The sequence below is a fragment of the Gossypium hirsutum genome, chromosome A11 (genome assembly GCF_007990345.1).
Source record: "Gossypium hirsutum isolate 1008001.06 chromosome A11, Gossypium_hirsutum_v2.1, whole genome shotgun sequence".
Taxonomy (NCBI): Eukaryota; Viridiplantae; Streptophyta; class Magnoliopsida; order Malvales; family Malvaceae; genus Gossypium; species Gossypium hirsutum.
The window spans coordinates 13,251,779-13,269,301 of record NC_053434.1 but is presented as its reverse complement, the minus strand read 5'-3'; the positions used below and the strand labels follow the sequence as shown (position 1 = coordinate 13,269,301).

Below are 17,523 nucleotides of genomic sequence, written 5' to 3'. Positions count from 1 at the left end.
ATAATATATGGAAAAATGAATAATAAAAAAGAAAATTTAAATTATGAATTAAAAAACCTAATTTAAAAAGAATTAAAATCAGAAAGACAATTTGAAAAAAATAAAATATCGTGGGATCAAAATGTGAGGCGTATAAACTAACGGGGACTAAAAAACCAATAAACCAAACGCCCAAAATGAAACAGCGGACTAATTTGTAATGGCGCGCGAATTCCAGGGGCAATTTAAAAGAATCTAAAAAAACTTAAACATGGCTCAATTGAACGTTAGCGCGAAGAGGGGGGACTCAATGCACAAATCTCCCATTTTGAGCCAAAATGCGTGGGTCCAGCACCAAACGGTGCTGTTTCATTTGCCATTTAAAAAGACCAAAACAAATCTCTGCTAGGGTTTCAACCCAGCTTTGGGGAAGCCGCAATGGAAGGTCATCAACACTTCTATGCCTCCGTATCCGACGCCGATCACGACGTGAACCCAGGTAAGTCTCTTTCCCTTCAGTTTTTATTCTAAATCAATTTGTAAAAAAACACGAAAAAAAAAAGAGAATCGCATATTCGAAAAGAAAATTCTCGGAAAAGAGTGAAAAACAACCTCTTAAACTTGGATCTGATATTTGATTGCTATTCGTTTTCTCTTTGTATTCTTTTTCTCTCGTATTTGAAATAAAAAAACCAGTCCTCTACAATGAATTTTTGAAGGCTTTTTATAGCCATTTTACAACTGGTTTTCAACGTTTTTGTAGTCTGACATGGCGTGGTGGAGTAGCGCACGACGCGAAGGGGAGCGCGACGTGCGGTGCCTGGAGACCGACTTGGCTGTGGCGGTTGAAGCACTTAGGATTTCCTATTTTGGGGTTGGGTAGTTGGGCCTGATGGGTTTAGGGTTTGGGTAGTGATTTGGGTTTCTAACTTTTTTGTATTTTAGACTTAAAAATTGGACTGGTTTGGTCTCTTTTGTTTGTTTATTGTTTGTGGGTCTTGGGTCGGGCAATTTTGGCCCATTACAATGTGGTATAAATATAATAAAGAAAACTTTGTGATGATAGTATTGGAAAGTGATCTTAAAGTTTTTTTCATCAGAATAATATCATATAAGAAAACATAGGGATTTATAAAATCATGGATGTGGGCTACGCCATCGTCCTATTAAAAAAAGTCAAATGAAATGGTTGTACGTATATACCAGAAAATTTCACTTTGTGTGAAAGATGAGAAAAATAGTAAATGATCATCAATCCTATAAAAAAACCAAAAAGATTAAGAGCTCATTTGGATTGGTAATGCGTTTACTTATGATTAATGTAAAAATAATGGTGACGATAAAACTACTGTAGTGATACTATAGCGGTGAGATAAAGAAAAAAATTAAACGCATTGCACTAGAGGTAAACGTTTATCTAAAGAAACCCTTTGGATGAGTGGTACGTTTATTTGCGGTTAGTGTAAAAATAACGGTGACTGTGAAATTAAATACTGTAACATGAGATAAAAAGAAAACTGAATACACCGCGCTAAAAGTGAATGCTCATCCAAAAGGATTTTAAAGTCAAAAACATCAATGTGATGCCAAATCAAAAAAAGAAACTCAACATAGAAAAATAAATTCAGACGATACTACTAATCTTCCCATCAATTACCACAATTATAAGTAAACCATACTATTAGGAGAAAAAAATTGACAAAAAAATACACCAAATTTGGAAAATAAGGGAAAAGTAACGAGCAATGCTACAATAACCATTTTAGCCAAATTGAGACTCAATTCTAAATTTGATAAAAATATAATGTATTAATCTAGATTTAAAGGTGGGTTTGGATGGTGGTGTGTTTACTTACGGTTAGTGTAAAAATAGCGGTGACGGTGAGATTAGATACTGTAACGTATGACAAAAAGTAAGTTAAATACACTGTACCGTACGATGAATACCAAGTAGTCTATATCTCATTCTGTTTAAAATTTCGATGTGTTTCAACTGTTTTAATGTGTTCTGAACAATATCAATGCATATAAACTTGGTTGGTATGCAATTTTTAATTTTTTTTAATCTTAACCATTTTAATTTTTCTATGATTACATATGAAATTAAATTATAGTTACTAAATTGAGTTATTTAACTTAATTAATGATTTTAAAACTTTTTATTTACATGTAAATTCTTATATGGATGTAATTGAGATATATTCGCGCGCGTATATAAAAAATCAATTATTAAGAAACTACAACTTAGATTATAAATATACATATGCATGTGTGTGAAAATATTTAAAAAACATTGATAAACTCAAAATTGTATATCGAAATACACCGATACTAGTACATATCGATGTTAGGACAAAAAAAATACATCGATCAATATAGTATTGACTACCTTGATATGAGTTATCATTTTCATCATATTTTATTTAAAAAATCGTAAACATCCAAAAACATGCCATGCATCACATTCTTATTTATAATTTTCATTTTTTGATACAAACTAAGACAAATATGATAATTAAATTACCAACATGAGATAAAAAGAATAGATACTGAAATGAGAAGAAAATTATTGTTTAAGGATTAGTAATGGATCTTGACGTTAAGTTTTGAGAAATTTAATTAAAATTTTAGAAAAATTTAATTCAAAAATTAAAAACTTTTAAATAGCTTAATGAGAAATTTAAAAAACAGAAGTATAATTATAATTTTTATAAATTTTTTTAAAAAATTGAGAGGGATTAATTAAAAATTCTATAAATTTTAAAAAGTTCAATGAAATTAGAAAATTTTCTTAATGAAAATGTTTCAAAATTTTGGAGGCTAAGGTCTCCATGGGCCCTGGCTCCAATAATGATCCGCCTAAAAGAGGCAACAGTGCTATGACAAGAGGAATTTGTCTAAGTTCGCGTTGTGTACAGTCGTTATGGTACGACGTCGTCTTGCTTGTGCATCTTTGGTCTGTAAACTGTAGTATCGAACAAGCACTAACCGTTGGATTTGAGGACATTAGCCAATCGCTACCGTCAGATATATCATCACGGTTCCTGCAACTCACCATTACAACTCGTATATATTTATACAACTCCGTGCACTTATCGAAGTTTCTAGAATCGGGCAAAATCATAAAATCCCATTTCTGCTCCTCCTTCCCTCGTCTTCGAGCTAGGGTTCGGTCTGCTCACGATTGCAACCAGCTTCCATTCTGATATTTTCCCCTTTTTTTACTCACAGTCATGCCTCGGTATGGGTCTCTTTGTCAATTTATTCAATCATACAAGAAATTAACTTTCTCGCTACGAGAACATTTATATTAACATTCTATGAACATGTTCATTTGGATTGAAATTTGCAGGTATTACTGTGATTATTGCGACACTTATTTGACCCACGACTCTGTAAGTTCATTTTGTTAATTTATTTTTTTTATTATATTTATTTTTCTGTCTTCATCTGTCCATGCACTGTAGTCAGCTTATGTTTTGTCTCTAAAACAGATTTTTTGGTTAAATTGTCGAAAGTTTTATTATCTGGGTTGTTGCATTAGAAAAAATTGCTGATATTATTTTTGTGGGCTTATAAATTTCAGCCATCAGTTAGAAAACAACACAATGCAGGGTACAAACACAAGGTATTTATTAGAGAATTTTATCTTTATATTTGTTTGTTTATTTATCTTGTCAATTATACATTTTTGCGAATTCTGGAATTTTAGGCAAATGTTAGGACGTACTACCAGCAATTTGAGGAGCAACAAACCCAGAGCTTAATCGACCAAAGAATCAAGGAACATCTTGGCCAAGCTGCAGCTTTCCATCAGGTTGGAGCTGCTTTTAATCAACATCTAATGGCTCAGAGACCTCGACTTCCTATTCTTCCGAATCCTGTTATGCCTATTCCGAGGGGTGCACCTTTACCTATAAATCAACCAATGGTCCCTGGGATTAGGCCCCCTGTACTGCCAAGACCAGTTCCAGGTGCTCCAGGTGAGATTTCAGACATATCTGCTTACCAGTTCGAGGCACTGGCTTTTCTATTCTAGATCTCTATTGTATACACAGAGGATGGAAATTTAATATATATTTTTCATTTCTGGTGACATTGCCAGGTTATGTTCCTGTTCCAGGCATGCCACCAACGGTAGCACCACCTGGTGCTACTTCCTTCCCTGGTCAAATAAATGGCCTTCCACAACCTCCTACATTGGCTGCCCCATCAACTGTTTCTGTAACTGCAACAACACCCACTTCTTCTAATGCAGCGCCTACCATGGCAACACCAGCACTGTATCAGTCCAATCCTGCTGCCCCAGCGAGTGGAGGGTTTGACAATTTCAATGCCAATGCACAGCCTTCTGAAGCTAATCAGTAATTTGGTTAAACTGCCTGCTTTGCTTCCATATCTGAAGTAAGAACCTAAGTAAGCCCATGTATCTGTGCTATTGAATGTGAGGCTTTCCAATGAGTAAGGGTTCACGGTAACATTTTTCTTGAAGGATAGTTTGTTTATTAGACCCGAAGCATTGACTCATTTTGCTTTGATATTGTTTTTTGTTTCTTTTTGGGATGAATTTGTCCTTTGGGAACCTTATAAAGTTTGGAGATGAATATCTGGTCTCAAATGTTTTAGGCCAATGCAGAAGTTCAAAGTGGGCTTATCTTTTCACCATTTGGGATCAGCAGTGGTTGGTTGACACAATTTCTATTGCACCAAAATACTGTACATATGTCATCATTCTTCACTCTTTTTTTTTTCAATTTATATTTTTACTTATATTCTTTGTTATGTTAAAGTTCGCAATGTAAAACAAAGGATCAGCTGAAGATATCATGTGAGATCCTAAAAATATCATGAGTTTTTAAATATAAGTATTACTTTTTGATTGCATTATTCTCATAATGAGGGATCGTACTGTATATTTTATGAATCTAGGCCTAATGATTCTACCTTATTTTGTCTCTCTTTGATAACTTTTACCATTACCATACTCCATTTACAGGCAATCAGAGCCAGATGGCATTCTTCCGAGTCCGATGATAATATTTCACTCAGCTTTCGTATTGGGATTTTTACGTTTAAATTGCTTGAACTTTTTGGGTGCCGAATGGAGGATAGATTCGTACCACCATTAGTGTTTTTTTTAAAAAATAAAATATTAAGCTGAATTTTAGGTAGATTTTGATTGTAATGCAGTTGGAAGTTGCTGACAGCTTCTGTATGTGCTATTTGTGAAGAAATGAAGTATGTACTAGCTGCTCCATGATGATTTGTTTATCTATGCATCAGAAATATAATGCGGCAGTTGGAACTTGCATCTCATTCTACTGCATTTAGATATAATCTCATATTCTGTTCGGCCTAGATGTGAACCTATCTATCAAATTCAAAGGGCTCGAGACAAGGCACAGTTGAGTTCAGAACATGCAGTTTCAGTGGCATTTACGAGATTCCTTAGAAATTCTTATTCTAATCCTGATAATTTTCGAACCCTGTCCGTGAAACTTGGATGTTAAAATGATTTTGGAACTCTTAAGTTGGTAGGGTGGGAAGAAGGGATAAAAAAATATGGAAGATGAAAAATATAATTTCTTTTTTGTAAGTGTGCTTGGTTAATAGTTGGATTTTAAAAAAGAAAATAAAATATTTGAAAAATATATAATTTTGTTCTAACATATATTCTTTTATCATTTTTTTTATTCATCATTTCAATTTATTTTTATGTCATAAGATAAAAAATATTCTCTTCTGAAAGTTTATTTTTTTATTCTCTTCTATCATCTTTAATTTTTTCATTCAAACAAGTATATCTTAAGATCTCGTCTTCAAACAATTTCTTCGCTAAACGCAAACTTTTTTGCCTTCTTTGGTCAGTAGATGATGGACTCCTCTTGCTGAAGAAATCGGCTCTCCATGACCATACTGATGACTCTAATGGAGCTCCTGTTAGCATTGTATTTTCCATAATGAAATCGAAATTATCATTTTCTGGAAATCTAATTTTTTTTTAGATGATAGAAATTTAAACGAAAAGGTGACAAAACAATGAAGTGGAGCTTTCTAGGAGAAGAGATAAATAGGATTTATATAAATTAATTTTCATCTTATATCAATGAGGGTATTTGGTTTAGTGGTATAATTCTCCCTTAGGTGCGAGTTCAGTTCTTTTTACTCAAAATTTTTTCATAGAAGAATGAAATTTTGACTTATTTTACTCTATGGATCATAGGCAGGACCTCGTAATAAAAATAAAATGGGGAGTTCCGAGTAGAGCTGATCATGGGCCAGGCGGCCCGGCCCTGCCCGAAGGTCCGCCCGAAAAATAGGAGGGTTTGGGTAAAAATATAGGCCCGAAAAATAGGCTTGGGCAAAAAAATGAGGCCCGTTTAGAAAACGGGCCGGGCCTTGGGTAAGAGTTTTTTGGCCCGAGCCCGGCCCGAATTATATATTAATATATATTTTTTATTTTTTTAAATTATTTTAAATTTTTAATATAACTATTTTTTATTATATTGTTAATTTGTGTATTGTTTTAAGAATTGTTTTAGTATTATTTTTATTTGTTTTAATATTTATTTTTATGTTTTTAAATATATTTGATTTATTATATTTTTTAATTTTTTTATTTAATAAAATAAGAAAAAAATTAATACGGGCTGGGCCGGGCCGGGCTCGGGCTTAGTAATTTTATTTCGGGTCGGGCTTGGACAACATTTTAGGCCTATATTTCGGGCCGGGCCGGGGCCTAGTTGACGGGCCTAAAATTTTATCTTGGCCCGACCCGGCCTGGCCCGGCCCATGATCACCTCTAGTTCCGAGAATAGTTGGGCACCTAATCGGTAAAGCCCAAACAATCCTTCGTGAAGTTGAATTAATGTCAATGCAATGCTGTTGCTTATAAGCTGAGCTTCGATTGAAGCTTGTTTAATGTGAAAACTGTAGAAATATATAATTTGCAAACGATATTGAAAGGTGGAACTTCAAATACAACAAGGATTAGTACAATCTTTTATCATTCTGTGAGTTACATCCCTTTATTTTTTATAATAAAATTTTTGGGGTTAATTCTTTTGTCCAGTTAGCAGATGCTACCCACTTTGGCTTTTAATAAAAATTTCTTTATAATTTTTAAAACAGGAAGAAGTCAAAAGAAGCAAAAGAAAACATTTCAGTAATCCCATGACAATATTACCCTTGCAATTTGACCAACCATATCTATTTAATTACCAACGCCTCTTGGTTATAGTTTGCTCACCTTACTTTCCCCTTCGCTCTCAAACACCATAATTTCCCCTGATATAACCATGTTCAGGATTGGATCAAGGTTTGTTTCTTCATGTTTTCTTTTTCATTCGGAGTATTTGGTGTTCTTCTTCTTCTTTTGCGAATTCAAAGTCATTTTTTCAGTTACAGGTTCATATAAAAACGCAAACCCTGTTTATACAGCTCCTTCATTGGTTGGACTCTATGTTTTTAATATATATATATGTTATGCATATATGTGGAGGTAGAAGTGCAGCTTATGTTTTGTTTTGGTATTTTGAAAACAGAAAAAATGTGCTGGTGTGTAGAGCTTCTTCACTTGCTCCTACCATTTTAAACAGGGAACTATCTACACAAACTGGAAGGTATGGCAAAGGTTTCCAATCCTTATTCTTTTTACATTTTATTTTTATTACGATGATTGTTTGTTATATAATCTTTATAGCATTGCATTTCCATGTTTCAAAAAAAACCTTGAGGAGTTATCCAGACACAAGCTGTGGAAGATGCCACCACACCATGTCCTCCCAAAATCTATTAAAAAAATATATTTTTCTTATATTTCCAAAACTAAACAGATCACGTCAGAGCTTTGGAAGATACCCCATGAGACGATTAGGCAGCTTTTGTTTTTTATATACAAAATTCTCTCTTGTTGGTTTGTTAGTAAGAGGTTTGTCTTTGTTTTGTTCTTTTATAAGAGGTGTTTGTCACCCATCCTTTTTCTGCCATTTGTATATTTCAACCAAATCCCACCTGGATGCCACTAATCCTACCACTACTTTCCAAGATTATTCATACAAAAATGATACTAAAATCTTAATTGCTTCCCCTGCAACTATTTTCTTGTAATTACTTTGCCTTCATGTATGGGACCCTTTTCCAAACTAAAACATTCCCAAGGGAGGGAATAGCTGCACAAGTCATTGAGGAGAGACTGAATGCATAAAATTAATAGCTTGGTCCCTCAACACACACTCTCATGGTTTTATCCCTAACTCTGAGGAGAGATTGAATGCGATTCTTGACTCGCTATAGAGTAATGCGCCGTATAGATCCTTTATATGTTAGAGGTTTTAGATTCCATGTGCATTGCTCTGGGGCAATATCTTAGGCCACTCCCCCCAGTTTTTTTCTTTTTTTGATTTGTGTGATATCTGATGTTTTTAATTACACATAAAGTACTGTATTTAGTTTTTTTTCCCTGTAATCTGCTGTAATTAAAATATTTTCTTATCTATATATTGCTATCAAAGGAAGCTAGAACGCAAAGTAGCATTAATCACTGGGGCAGCAAGCGGCATTGGAAAGGCAACTGCGGAAAAATTCATCAGTAATGGTGCCAAAGTTGTCATTGCCGATATAGAACACCATCGCGGCCAAGAAACTGCGAAACAACTCGGACCCAATGCCACCTTTATTCCCTGTGATGTAACAAAAGAATCGGATATCTCTGATGCTGTTGATTTTGTAATCTCCCAACACATGCAATTGGATGTGATGTACAACAATGCCGGGGTACCTTGCTACACTACTCCAAGCATCGCTGACCTTGACCTTGCTGTTTTCAACCAAGTCATGGACATCAACGTGCGAGGAGTCTTGGCCGGAATCAAACATGCCTCACGTGTGATGATCCCTCGTAGAGCTGGCTCCATTCTCTGCACGGCTAGTGTCACAGGAATCATGGGCGGACTAGCTCAACATACTTATAGCATTTCCAAGTCTGCTGTTATAGGAATTGTCAAGTCCACGGCAGCAGAGCTATGCCGGTATGGAATCAGCATCAACTGCATATCACCTTTTGCGGTTCCTACTCCTTTTACAATAAACGAGATGAGCCGGATTTATCCACACATCGACGCCGAGCAGCTTGCAAGAATGATACATAAACTTGGTGTGCTAGGGGAAGCAGCATTGGAACCAAGTGATGTTGCCGATGCTGCAGTCTATCTTGCATCAGATGATGCAAAGTATGTTAGTGGGCATAATTTGGTGGTAGATGGAGGTTTTACATCATTTAAGAGATTGGAATTCCCTGCACCAGGTCAGGTGTTGTAACATTATCGCTACTCAAAGGATATAAAATAAGATTCAGCTATATATAACCATTTACAATAGAAACTACTTACACAGATCATATAATCATCCATAAGATGCATACAAAGCAAGGTACTTTATGTACCATATATATACATATTTGAGGAAATTAATGGGAACACCATAAAAACCAACAGAAGAAAAATACTGTCATTTTGAGCATTGGGTTACTGATTTCAGAATTGTTCTATTACTAGTTTTCTCATGAAGTCTTCAGGAGCTGCAAAGGATCATAAGGTTAGAAATAACGCAGTTATGCTGCTATTTCAGGCAATTTTAACCGGAAACGGGACAGGAGATGGAAGAAGAATGTAAAGTGCAATGTTGTAGAGGTAATTAAGGAAGATTATTATTATTACCTGAGCCACTGGTGAACAGCCTGAATTGGCCTAGAGCTTGCCTGACAAACATCTCAACACCACTCACAGTAGTGACTCCAACCTCTGCAGCTTCCTTCAAGAGTTGTGTGTTTCTCGGAGTGTAAACCACATCGAAAACCAAGTCATATCCTCTCAAAGCCTCCTGAAGAAAACATGAAAACATGAAGGATATGATGATGAATCATGAATGAATTTGAATTGTATAACGAAAAAGAGAGAAACACCTTTGAAACAGCACTTTGATGTGAATTTGGTTCCATTCCAATGGCAGATGCTTTTGCAAGGATCGCCCGTCTCCGGGCGGAACGTCTCTAAAGCTTCATACAGCAATGCTTCCCCAGAAACCTCATCAGCGAGGGCTTTTGCTCTCTCTGGACAAGAATCGTCATTAAAAGGATGTCAAAGCTCCACAGAAACAAAAAAAGGATTTGCATGAAGAGGAGACTGGTAATGTAATCTTTACTGTAATCGCGGTTGAAAATGATAATTCTGGCCCCTTTATATTTAGCACCAAAAGCTAGTGCCCTTCCTGCATCTCCTGCTCCAATCAAAACAAATGTTCTTCCGGATATCAAGGAAGAAGTACTATGGGGCACTCCTTTGCTGCTAACGTTCCTTTCTGTCCATGCCAAGGAAATATGAATAAGCGACCTTTATCGTAACTGATTATCTCCGAAGCTCTATAGGCCGTACAATGGCCAGTGAAGTATGAAAGATACAATGTATCATGTACCTGTTAGTGCATCCTCTATAGCAGAGATAGCAGCTTCACAGTCTGTGGTATAAACAATTAGCTTCCCATCCATGGCCTCCTTACTATAGTGTTCACTGCTCCTATAGACTGATTCACAAACGATGTTGCATGCCGTCAGAATCTCCATTGGGACCAAGACATACCATAGATCAGCATTTTACCCATTTGTTTACCACAAATCTAAAGCCAATACAATGAGAAAATTTTTTGGACCTTTGCTATTGGATGGACCTCATCACAGCACCTGATTGCTGCTTCCTTATATGGGATTCCAACACTGCAAAGTTCAAGAATTGGAAAATGTTACTTATATCATACAGATCTGTACTGCTGCTCTTCATAGGTTAACATTTGTATATACCTGAAACCTGCAAAGTCAGAGCCTGAATAGGTTTCAAAGAACTCCTCAATATCATCAACAAGCATAGGAACGTAAATTCCATTATATCCCATATGTCTGAAGGTAGGGTTGTAAAGAATAGGGCCTTTACTATGAGCAACTGGATTCGAGACGAGACCGAAAACTTTCGTATCCGCATTTGTATATTCGAGCTTATAAACTTGTCTAAGACTGACAAGAGAAGGCAATCCAGGGACTGGTTTTCCTCCGAGAGATCCATATACTAAAAAAGCACCGAATTTTGGTCCTAACAGTTGGCTTATCAGACCACTGCTGCCAACTGCCATAGCAATCAATGGCACCTGGTGAAAAAAAGATTCATAGGTTTCACTCACCATTGAAGAGAGCATTCCTTATTCTAGTATGTCATATTGAAGTTGAATGCTGAGTACCTGACAATGAGTGAGAACTGTAAAGATTGGTGCTAAATCTGTAATATAATCAACACAGATATCAAGTTTTATAACATCTGCTCCTGTGGCCTGCATGCATGCAATTATATCGACAAGCTTTTCTACTGAAGGTCTCCCATCATTTACATAGTTGGATACAATGATTCTGGTATTTGAACGGTTGTGCAAATATTCTGCCATATTCACCTCACAAGCTACCTGGAAAAAAGTTCCAATTCTGTCCACTCAATTGCATCGGAATTAAAACTTTCTTGTTCAACAAGTTATTACGCAACAAGATGGCTTATGGGTATATAATAAAATATTGAAATTTTATCATACGGTGCAGAACAAGCAATATGAATAGATGAATGATACCTCATAGTCCATTTCAACGAATTCAACATCTCAAGGTCCAGGATGATTTGAGCCTGTAACTCAAATGTTAAACTTCTTTATTTTTTTTCTTTAAGGTAAAAGGACCTCTTTACCCTCTCAATTTTGATATTGAGCAAATTGACTTCTCCAAAAAAATTAAAGTAATCTAATCTTTATCACAATTGACAAATAATTATATTTTTTATTGGTATAATAATAAATTTAGCTCTTAAAATTTATACATTCTATTAGTTTTGTTTTAGTTTAACAAATTTAACCCGTAACATTAAAACATTCTATCAATATTTACACAAAATATATAAAATATGAAAAATTAAATTTGACATTATACAAATCAAAATCAAATACAGAAAACACTAATATTATAAAATTGATAATAATCAATTTAATCTAACTTTTAAAAAAAAAATTAAGCAAGTCGATATCAAAATTAAGAGTGAGCAGTTATCCTTGATGTTGAATGCGTTGTCTGTTTCTAGAATTTGGAGGGTTCAATGGGAAAGCCATCTTATTTAATATATTAGTTTGGTGGCATGTCTCATTCAACCTTAACCTTGTCCTTATTTCTTTGATTATATGTTGAAATATGTCCAGACAAGTCTTAAACTTACCGTTCCGTCAGTTTCTTTACTTGAAGGGCCAAATTGCATGTGCTATAATCATGGAGTTTCCTTTTTCCTTTTTAAAAAATTTCAACTTATATTCTGAGGATGATAAGTAGAATGTATGCATGTAAATAATTATATGAAACTGACATATCATTTCCGTTTATATCAATTATTAAAAATTTTAACCGTTTTGTTTTTTTTTCGTAATCCTTAAAATTCCTATTTCCTCCCTTAGTTTTGAATTGCATACAGAGATTTCTTCTTTATTTTCTTAATATGGGTGCGTTTGAAAAGTAGAAAGGTAATTACACTCAACTTAAAAACATCCACAAACACATACATAATTACACTTAAATCTAATTATTAAGAGAGTTTGAAAATATTTTTAACAATTCACAATTTCTCTCAATTTTTTAGAGTTAGGATAATGGATTATATTAAACTGTGATTCTATGTCATGCCCATTCCTTTTCCAATACGAGAATGACAAATAAAATTTTTCTAACAGAAAATCAGGAGTAAAAATTTGATTTGTCATTCTTTTATTGAAAAGGGATAGGAATGAGTAGAATCATAGTTTCATACAATTTTTTTCTATATGGGTAGAGGAGGTGCTAGGCATTTACCACTAAATTAAAAAATTGTTATTCTTTTTTTTTAAATTATAATTTTTTTAACCTCAAGTTGTGATTTATTAGTTAGGTTTTCATGTTCTTCATAAATGGTTTGGATTAAAATTTTCGTTATACCAAAAAAAAAAGTTTTTAATTAATTGAATGGTACAAGTATATTTGGTTATTTTTAAAATTTAAAATTCAATTCTAGCTCTCCAAGATGGAAAGTTTATGGTTTAATCTTTAAAAATTTATAAAATTTTATATAAATATAATGAGAAAATTACATTTTAACTGTTTAAAAAAAATCTATAATTCAAATTTAGCTCTCTGTTTTCTTCCTGTAAAAGTATCATAAAGATCCATGTATTAAGAGTTAAATTGCATTTTACTCATTTTACTAAAAAATGGACATATTAGTCCCTGTACGATAAATTAAAAAGTAAATTGATCATTTTTGTTAAAAATTCATTCAATATTATTGTTAAAAATTCGTATAGTTGAAGGAATAACCAAACAATTAACGTGACACGTATCTCATACTGACGTACATAAATCAAATTTTAATAGTAAAAATGGATAAAATTTTTAACAAAAAAATTAATTTACTATTTAATCTAACGTATAAAATTAATTTACTCTAATAAAAATAGTGAAAAAAGTGAAATGTATTTCGAATTTCTATTATAAGAACTCGATAGTACTTTTAGCTGTTCTTCATTAGATTAGGTGATAACTTTTTATTGGTTAATTAAATATTTTATATATGGAGAAGCGCATATATTTCTTGCTGGTTTGTGTAGATATTAGAAAACCGCAACAAAGAGAGACACCATCCCATCGTGTGTTTGGATTTTTTGGGGTTTACATCTGGGGATATATATATATATATATAGGTAAAGAAGATTTAGTTACCTGAAGGAGACAATAGCAGGAAGAGTTTTTCGTTCAAGAAGTTGGTCAACTACTTGATGAGAATGGTAAGGGGCTGCCATGGACGTATGCAAAGTTCCACAACATCTGCACCTTCAGCCTTTGCTTTCTCCATGGACGTACGCCACTATTTCTTCCAAGCTTTCACATTCCAACGGGGTGCACACCACCACATCGTTCTTCACGTCCATCCCAGATGAAATAAAAAACTTGCTAGCTAGCTAGAATGTCAGTTATGGCGTGTCCCTAAAATAGGCTACTAAACTTTGTAGGTGGAGGGAGGGCGGAATGTGTTTGGCATGCACAAGCAGCGTTTTTGGGGAGAAGAAATGAAACCGAAAAATGAAATATAAGCAGTAAACAGTGAGCATGTGTCACTGTCATTCTTTTTTTTTGATGAAATGTGTCACTGTCATTCATTCATACATACATGGTCCCTTTTCCTTAACTCTGTGTGACTCGATTCCTTAGATCACGGAAGAACTTGCTAACCTGTCGGTGCTTGTGCTTTTTTCATTTATTAAGAAACAAGTATATATTATGCATTATCAATAAATTAAATTATGTGACACCAATAAAAATAAAATTGAATTTGAATAAATTTTTTTATCACATGTTAACATTTAATTAATTAATAGTATATATAGTTATACATCATTAATATATCAAATAGAAATATTAAATAGATTAAAATATAGGGGCTAAATTGTTGATATATGTTGATTTTTTAAATTGACATTTTAGGCGGTTTTTTTAAAATTAGGAAAATAGATCGTTTTTGGAGAAAATAAAAGTGTCTTGCTGGGCGCGCTTTCACACTCTCTTCTCGATTTTTTTAAATTTTTTTAAAGTTAGGGTTTTTGTTAGGAATTAGGCTTTAAGATTTTAGGAGTGAAACTGTGAAAGTTTAGGGGTTGAGAATGTGATAATGCATCTTAAGACAAATACATTTCTTAGGTCATGTCGGGATAGGACCATTATCTCAGAAACCCATCCTATGGAAGTCAGGTTTCGGGGTGACAATTCTTGGTATAGTCACGGGTCGAAGTCTAAGTGCAGGTCCCAATCAACGGTCGTGATGCAGTTATGGGTTCGAGTATAACCAAGGGCCAATTGACGGTCATTATGTGGTCACGAGTTCAAGCTTTTTGGAGACCCACAAATGTTGTTTTATATATACCATACATAAGATTGATGACATAATCATAGGAAAAAATGAAGGGTTTTCCAATGTAATCAACATATTTTTTTTTCTTTATTTCTAGACAACGGGTATCTTTAACCTTTCATTTTTATTCGAAGGCTGACATCGAGGTGGACATAAGAGGGCTTTTAGGTGGAGAGCAGATGTTTAAGCATAATAGAGGTTAAACTCGGGTCGACGCGGCAACGATTGTAGTTATTAATGGGTTGTTTAATAACGACAACAGTTGTTACCCCGAAAGGAGCATCAACTTTATTGCACCGCAACAGTTGCTACCCACTTGAGAGTTCTCCTACGTCTATGATAGTGCCGACCTTCGAATAAGAAGGAAGGTTAAAGATATTGACTGTGTGGAAATGAAAAAAAATTATGTCGATTATAACGGGAAGCCCTACAGTTTTTCCCTATGATTATGCCTTCAAACTTCTGTATGATATTATAAGGCAAAATCTCAAGGTATCCGAAAAGTTTGAGCTCATGCCAATATAATAACTGTCAGCTGGCTCCCCTGTTATACTTCGATCCATGACTTCTATAACACCCCTAACCCCCAACCCCCAACCGTCACCAGAATAAGGTCACGAGGCATTACCAGACTTATACACTATCATTTATACAAAACCGAGTCATAAAATTTGCATTCCAATTCAATTCTTTTCAAATTTCACCCTAAAGCCAGTAATATGGGCCTATAGGGCCCAATACATGCTTTAGAAGTGGTTCGGGACTAAACTAGAAATTTTAGAAATTTTTCCTTGGAGATAAGGGCACACGCCAGTGTGGCCTGGGACATGGCCGTGTGGCTAGTCCGTGGGGATCACATGGCCGTGTGGTCAGCCGGTGTGGAATTCTGACTTGCAATTTCTTAAGTATCAGAGGGGCATATGGCCTGGGCACACGCCCATGTGGCTAGGCCGTGTGGTACACTGATTTTTCACCATTTTAAAGCCATTTTCACACGATTTTGACACACGACCGTGCTTGAAACCCGTGTTCTTCACACGACCAATACACACGGGCATGTCTTTGTCCCATATACTATCCTGACTTCACATTTAAGGATGCAGGGGATACACGGTCATATCACATGCCCGTGGGCTTACCATGTGTCACACACGGCCTAGACAAACCCCCGTGTGTCTACCTGTGTGGACGAAAATAAGCCGTTTTAGGCCACTTTTCTCACCCTCTCATCCATTTCCTGCACTTAAACACAATTACACACTAATAGAATCCAACCAATCAACCATTTCAAGTCAAAACATGTATATTTCATTCTCAAACACAAAACATCACATTCAACTCACTTTGCATACTTAATCGTTCCTACAATTACATTATCAAATCAACCACTATACATGCCATATAAATTAAAAAGTTGTTTAACAAAATCTACCGGATTAAATCTGGATAGTGTGAACCTTGATGTAGATCCGATCCTCCGTTTGTATATAAATCAATCTACAAAACAAATAACATACACAAGTAAGCTTATAAAAAGCTTAGTAAGCTCATAGGCATAAAATATAAATCTTACCGAACATGGTACACAAACATATATATTTTAAGTTAACTAATTCATCCTGTAAATCAAAAATTCATTAATAAGCTCATTTGAATAATTTCCATGTTGCTATTCACAATTTAACTCCTTTGGGCCCATTTCTCATTCACTTCTATTGACAAATTAGGGAACAATAATGGAATTGAGTGCTTCACAATCATATTGCCATGGTAAAACCATGGACTTGCACATAATCACATATCACACGCCGAAGCCATAGCCCTGCCATGGTCTTACACAGATCACATAAACTACCGATGCCATATCCCAGATATGGTCTTATACGGAATCACATTATCACATTACACCGACGCTATAGCCCATTTATGGTCTTATACGGGAACACGTATCACATTGTACCGATGTCATAGCCCAGCTATGGTCTTATATGGGCGCACATATCACATCTCTTCCGTCAATTCATCATGGTCATAAAATGAAAGCACTCAAAACCATTGTTCCAACTAATTTGTACTTTTAGTTAAACATTATTTAGTAATTAATACAATTTGATGGTATTCGTCTACAATAAGATACCTTAGCAATCATAAGATTTTCATAATAAAATATTGAAATTTTCCATATGAACTTACCTGGGCTAATTTGCAAAAGTTGTAGAAATTCAGGGATTATTCTTGCAATTTCTCCTTTCCATGATTCACTTCGTTTTCTTGATTTATAAATATAAAATCATTCATTCATTAGCATCTATTTCATTTCTATTCTACTTCACAATTTATACCCTTTAATTTTTGAAATTACACTATTACCCCAAACTTTTCAATTTTTAAAATTTAGTCCCTACTCAAATTATTCATCAATTGAGCTAATTCTTCTCAATTAACACTTTATCAAGACATTATAAAATAATTCAAATCCTTTAACACTCAAAATTTCATCACAAAACCCTAATTTCAACAACTTTCACAATTAGATCCT

At 34.5% G+C, this 17,523-nt stretch overlaps 2 protein-coding genes, 1 long non-coding RNA gene and 1 pseudogene across 13 annotated transcripts; 3 read left to right on the top strand and 1 right to left on the bottom strand.

Moving 5' to 3' along the window:
* Nucleotides 1-6: 6 nt before the first annotated feature.
* LOC121209758 (uncharacterized) lies at nt 7-1,044 on the top strand. The gene is made up of 2 exons (XR_005904858.1): nt 7-478; nt 743-1,044. It is a non-coding gene; the product is annotated as an uncharacterized lncRNA (long non-coding RNA).
* A 1,996-nt stretch (nt 1,045-3,040) lies between these two features.
* On the top strand, nt 3,041-5,114 carry LOC107924596 (U1 small nuclear ribonucleoprotein C). Of its 11 annotated transcripts, none has more exons than XR_001691809.2 (7): nt 3,041-3,220; nt 3,332-3,374; nt 3,566-3,607; nt 3,692-3,962; nt 4,085-4,383; nt 4,606-4,660; nt 4,976-5,114. XR_001691809.2 is itself a non-coding variant. In XM_016855116.2 (6 exons), exons 1-5 carry the CDS (start codon nt 3,213-3,215, stop codon nt 4,345-4,347), a joined length of 627 nt encoding a protein of 208 aa, XP_016710605.1. In that variant the 5' UTR covers nt 3,041-3,212; the 3' UTR covers nt 4,348-4,383; nt 4,976-5,114. The 11 variants fall into 11 exon arrangements, 5 of the variants coding, with proteins under 5 accessions (XP_016710605.1, XP_016710603.1, XP_016710604.1 ...); XR_001691808.2 differs by having other exon boundaries at nt 4,606-4,695; XR_001691807.2 differs by having other exon boundaries at nt 4,085-4,395.
* A 1,719-nt stretch (nt 5,115-6,833) lies between these two features.
* LOC107923154 (zerumbone synthase) lies at nt 6,834-9,357 on the top strand. The gene is made up of 3 exons (XM_016853368.2): nt 6,834-7,297; nt 7,524-7,601; nt 8,493-9,357. Exons 1-3 carry the CDS (start codon nt 7,278-7,280, stop codon nt 9,295-9,297), a joined length of 903 nt encoding a protein of 300 aa, XP_016708857.2. The 5' UTR covers nt 6,834-7,277; the 3' UTR covers nt 9,298-9,357.
* On the bottom strand, nt 9,320-14,179 carry LOC107923153 (bifunctional 3-dehydroquinate dehydratase/shikimate dehydrogenase, chloroplastic-like; annotated as a pseudogene).
* Between the last annotated feature and the right edge of the window lie 3,344 nt (nt 14,180-17,523).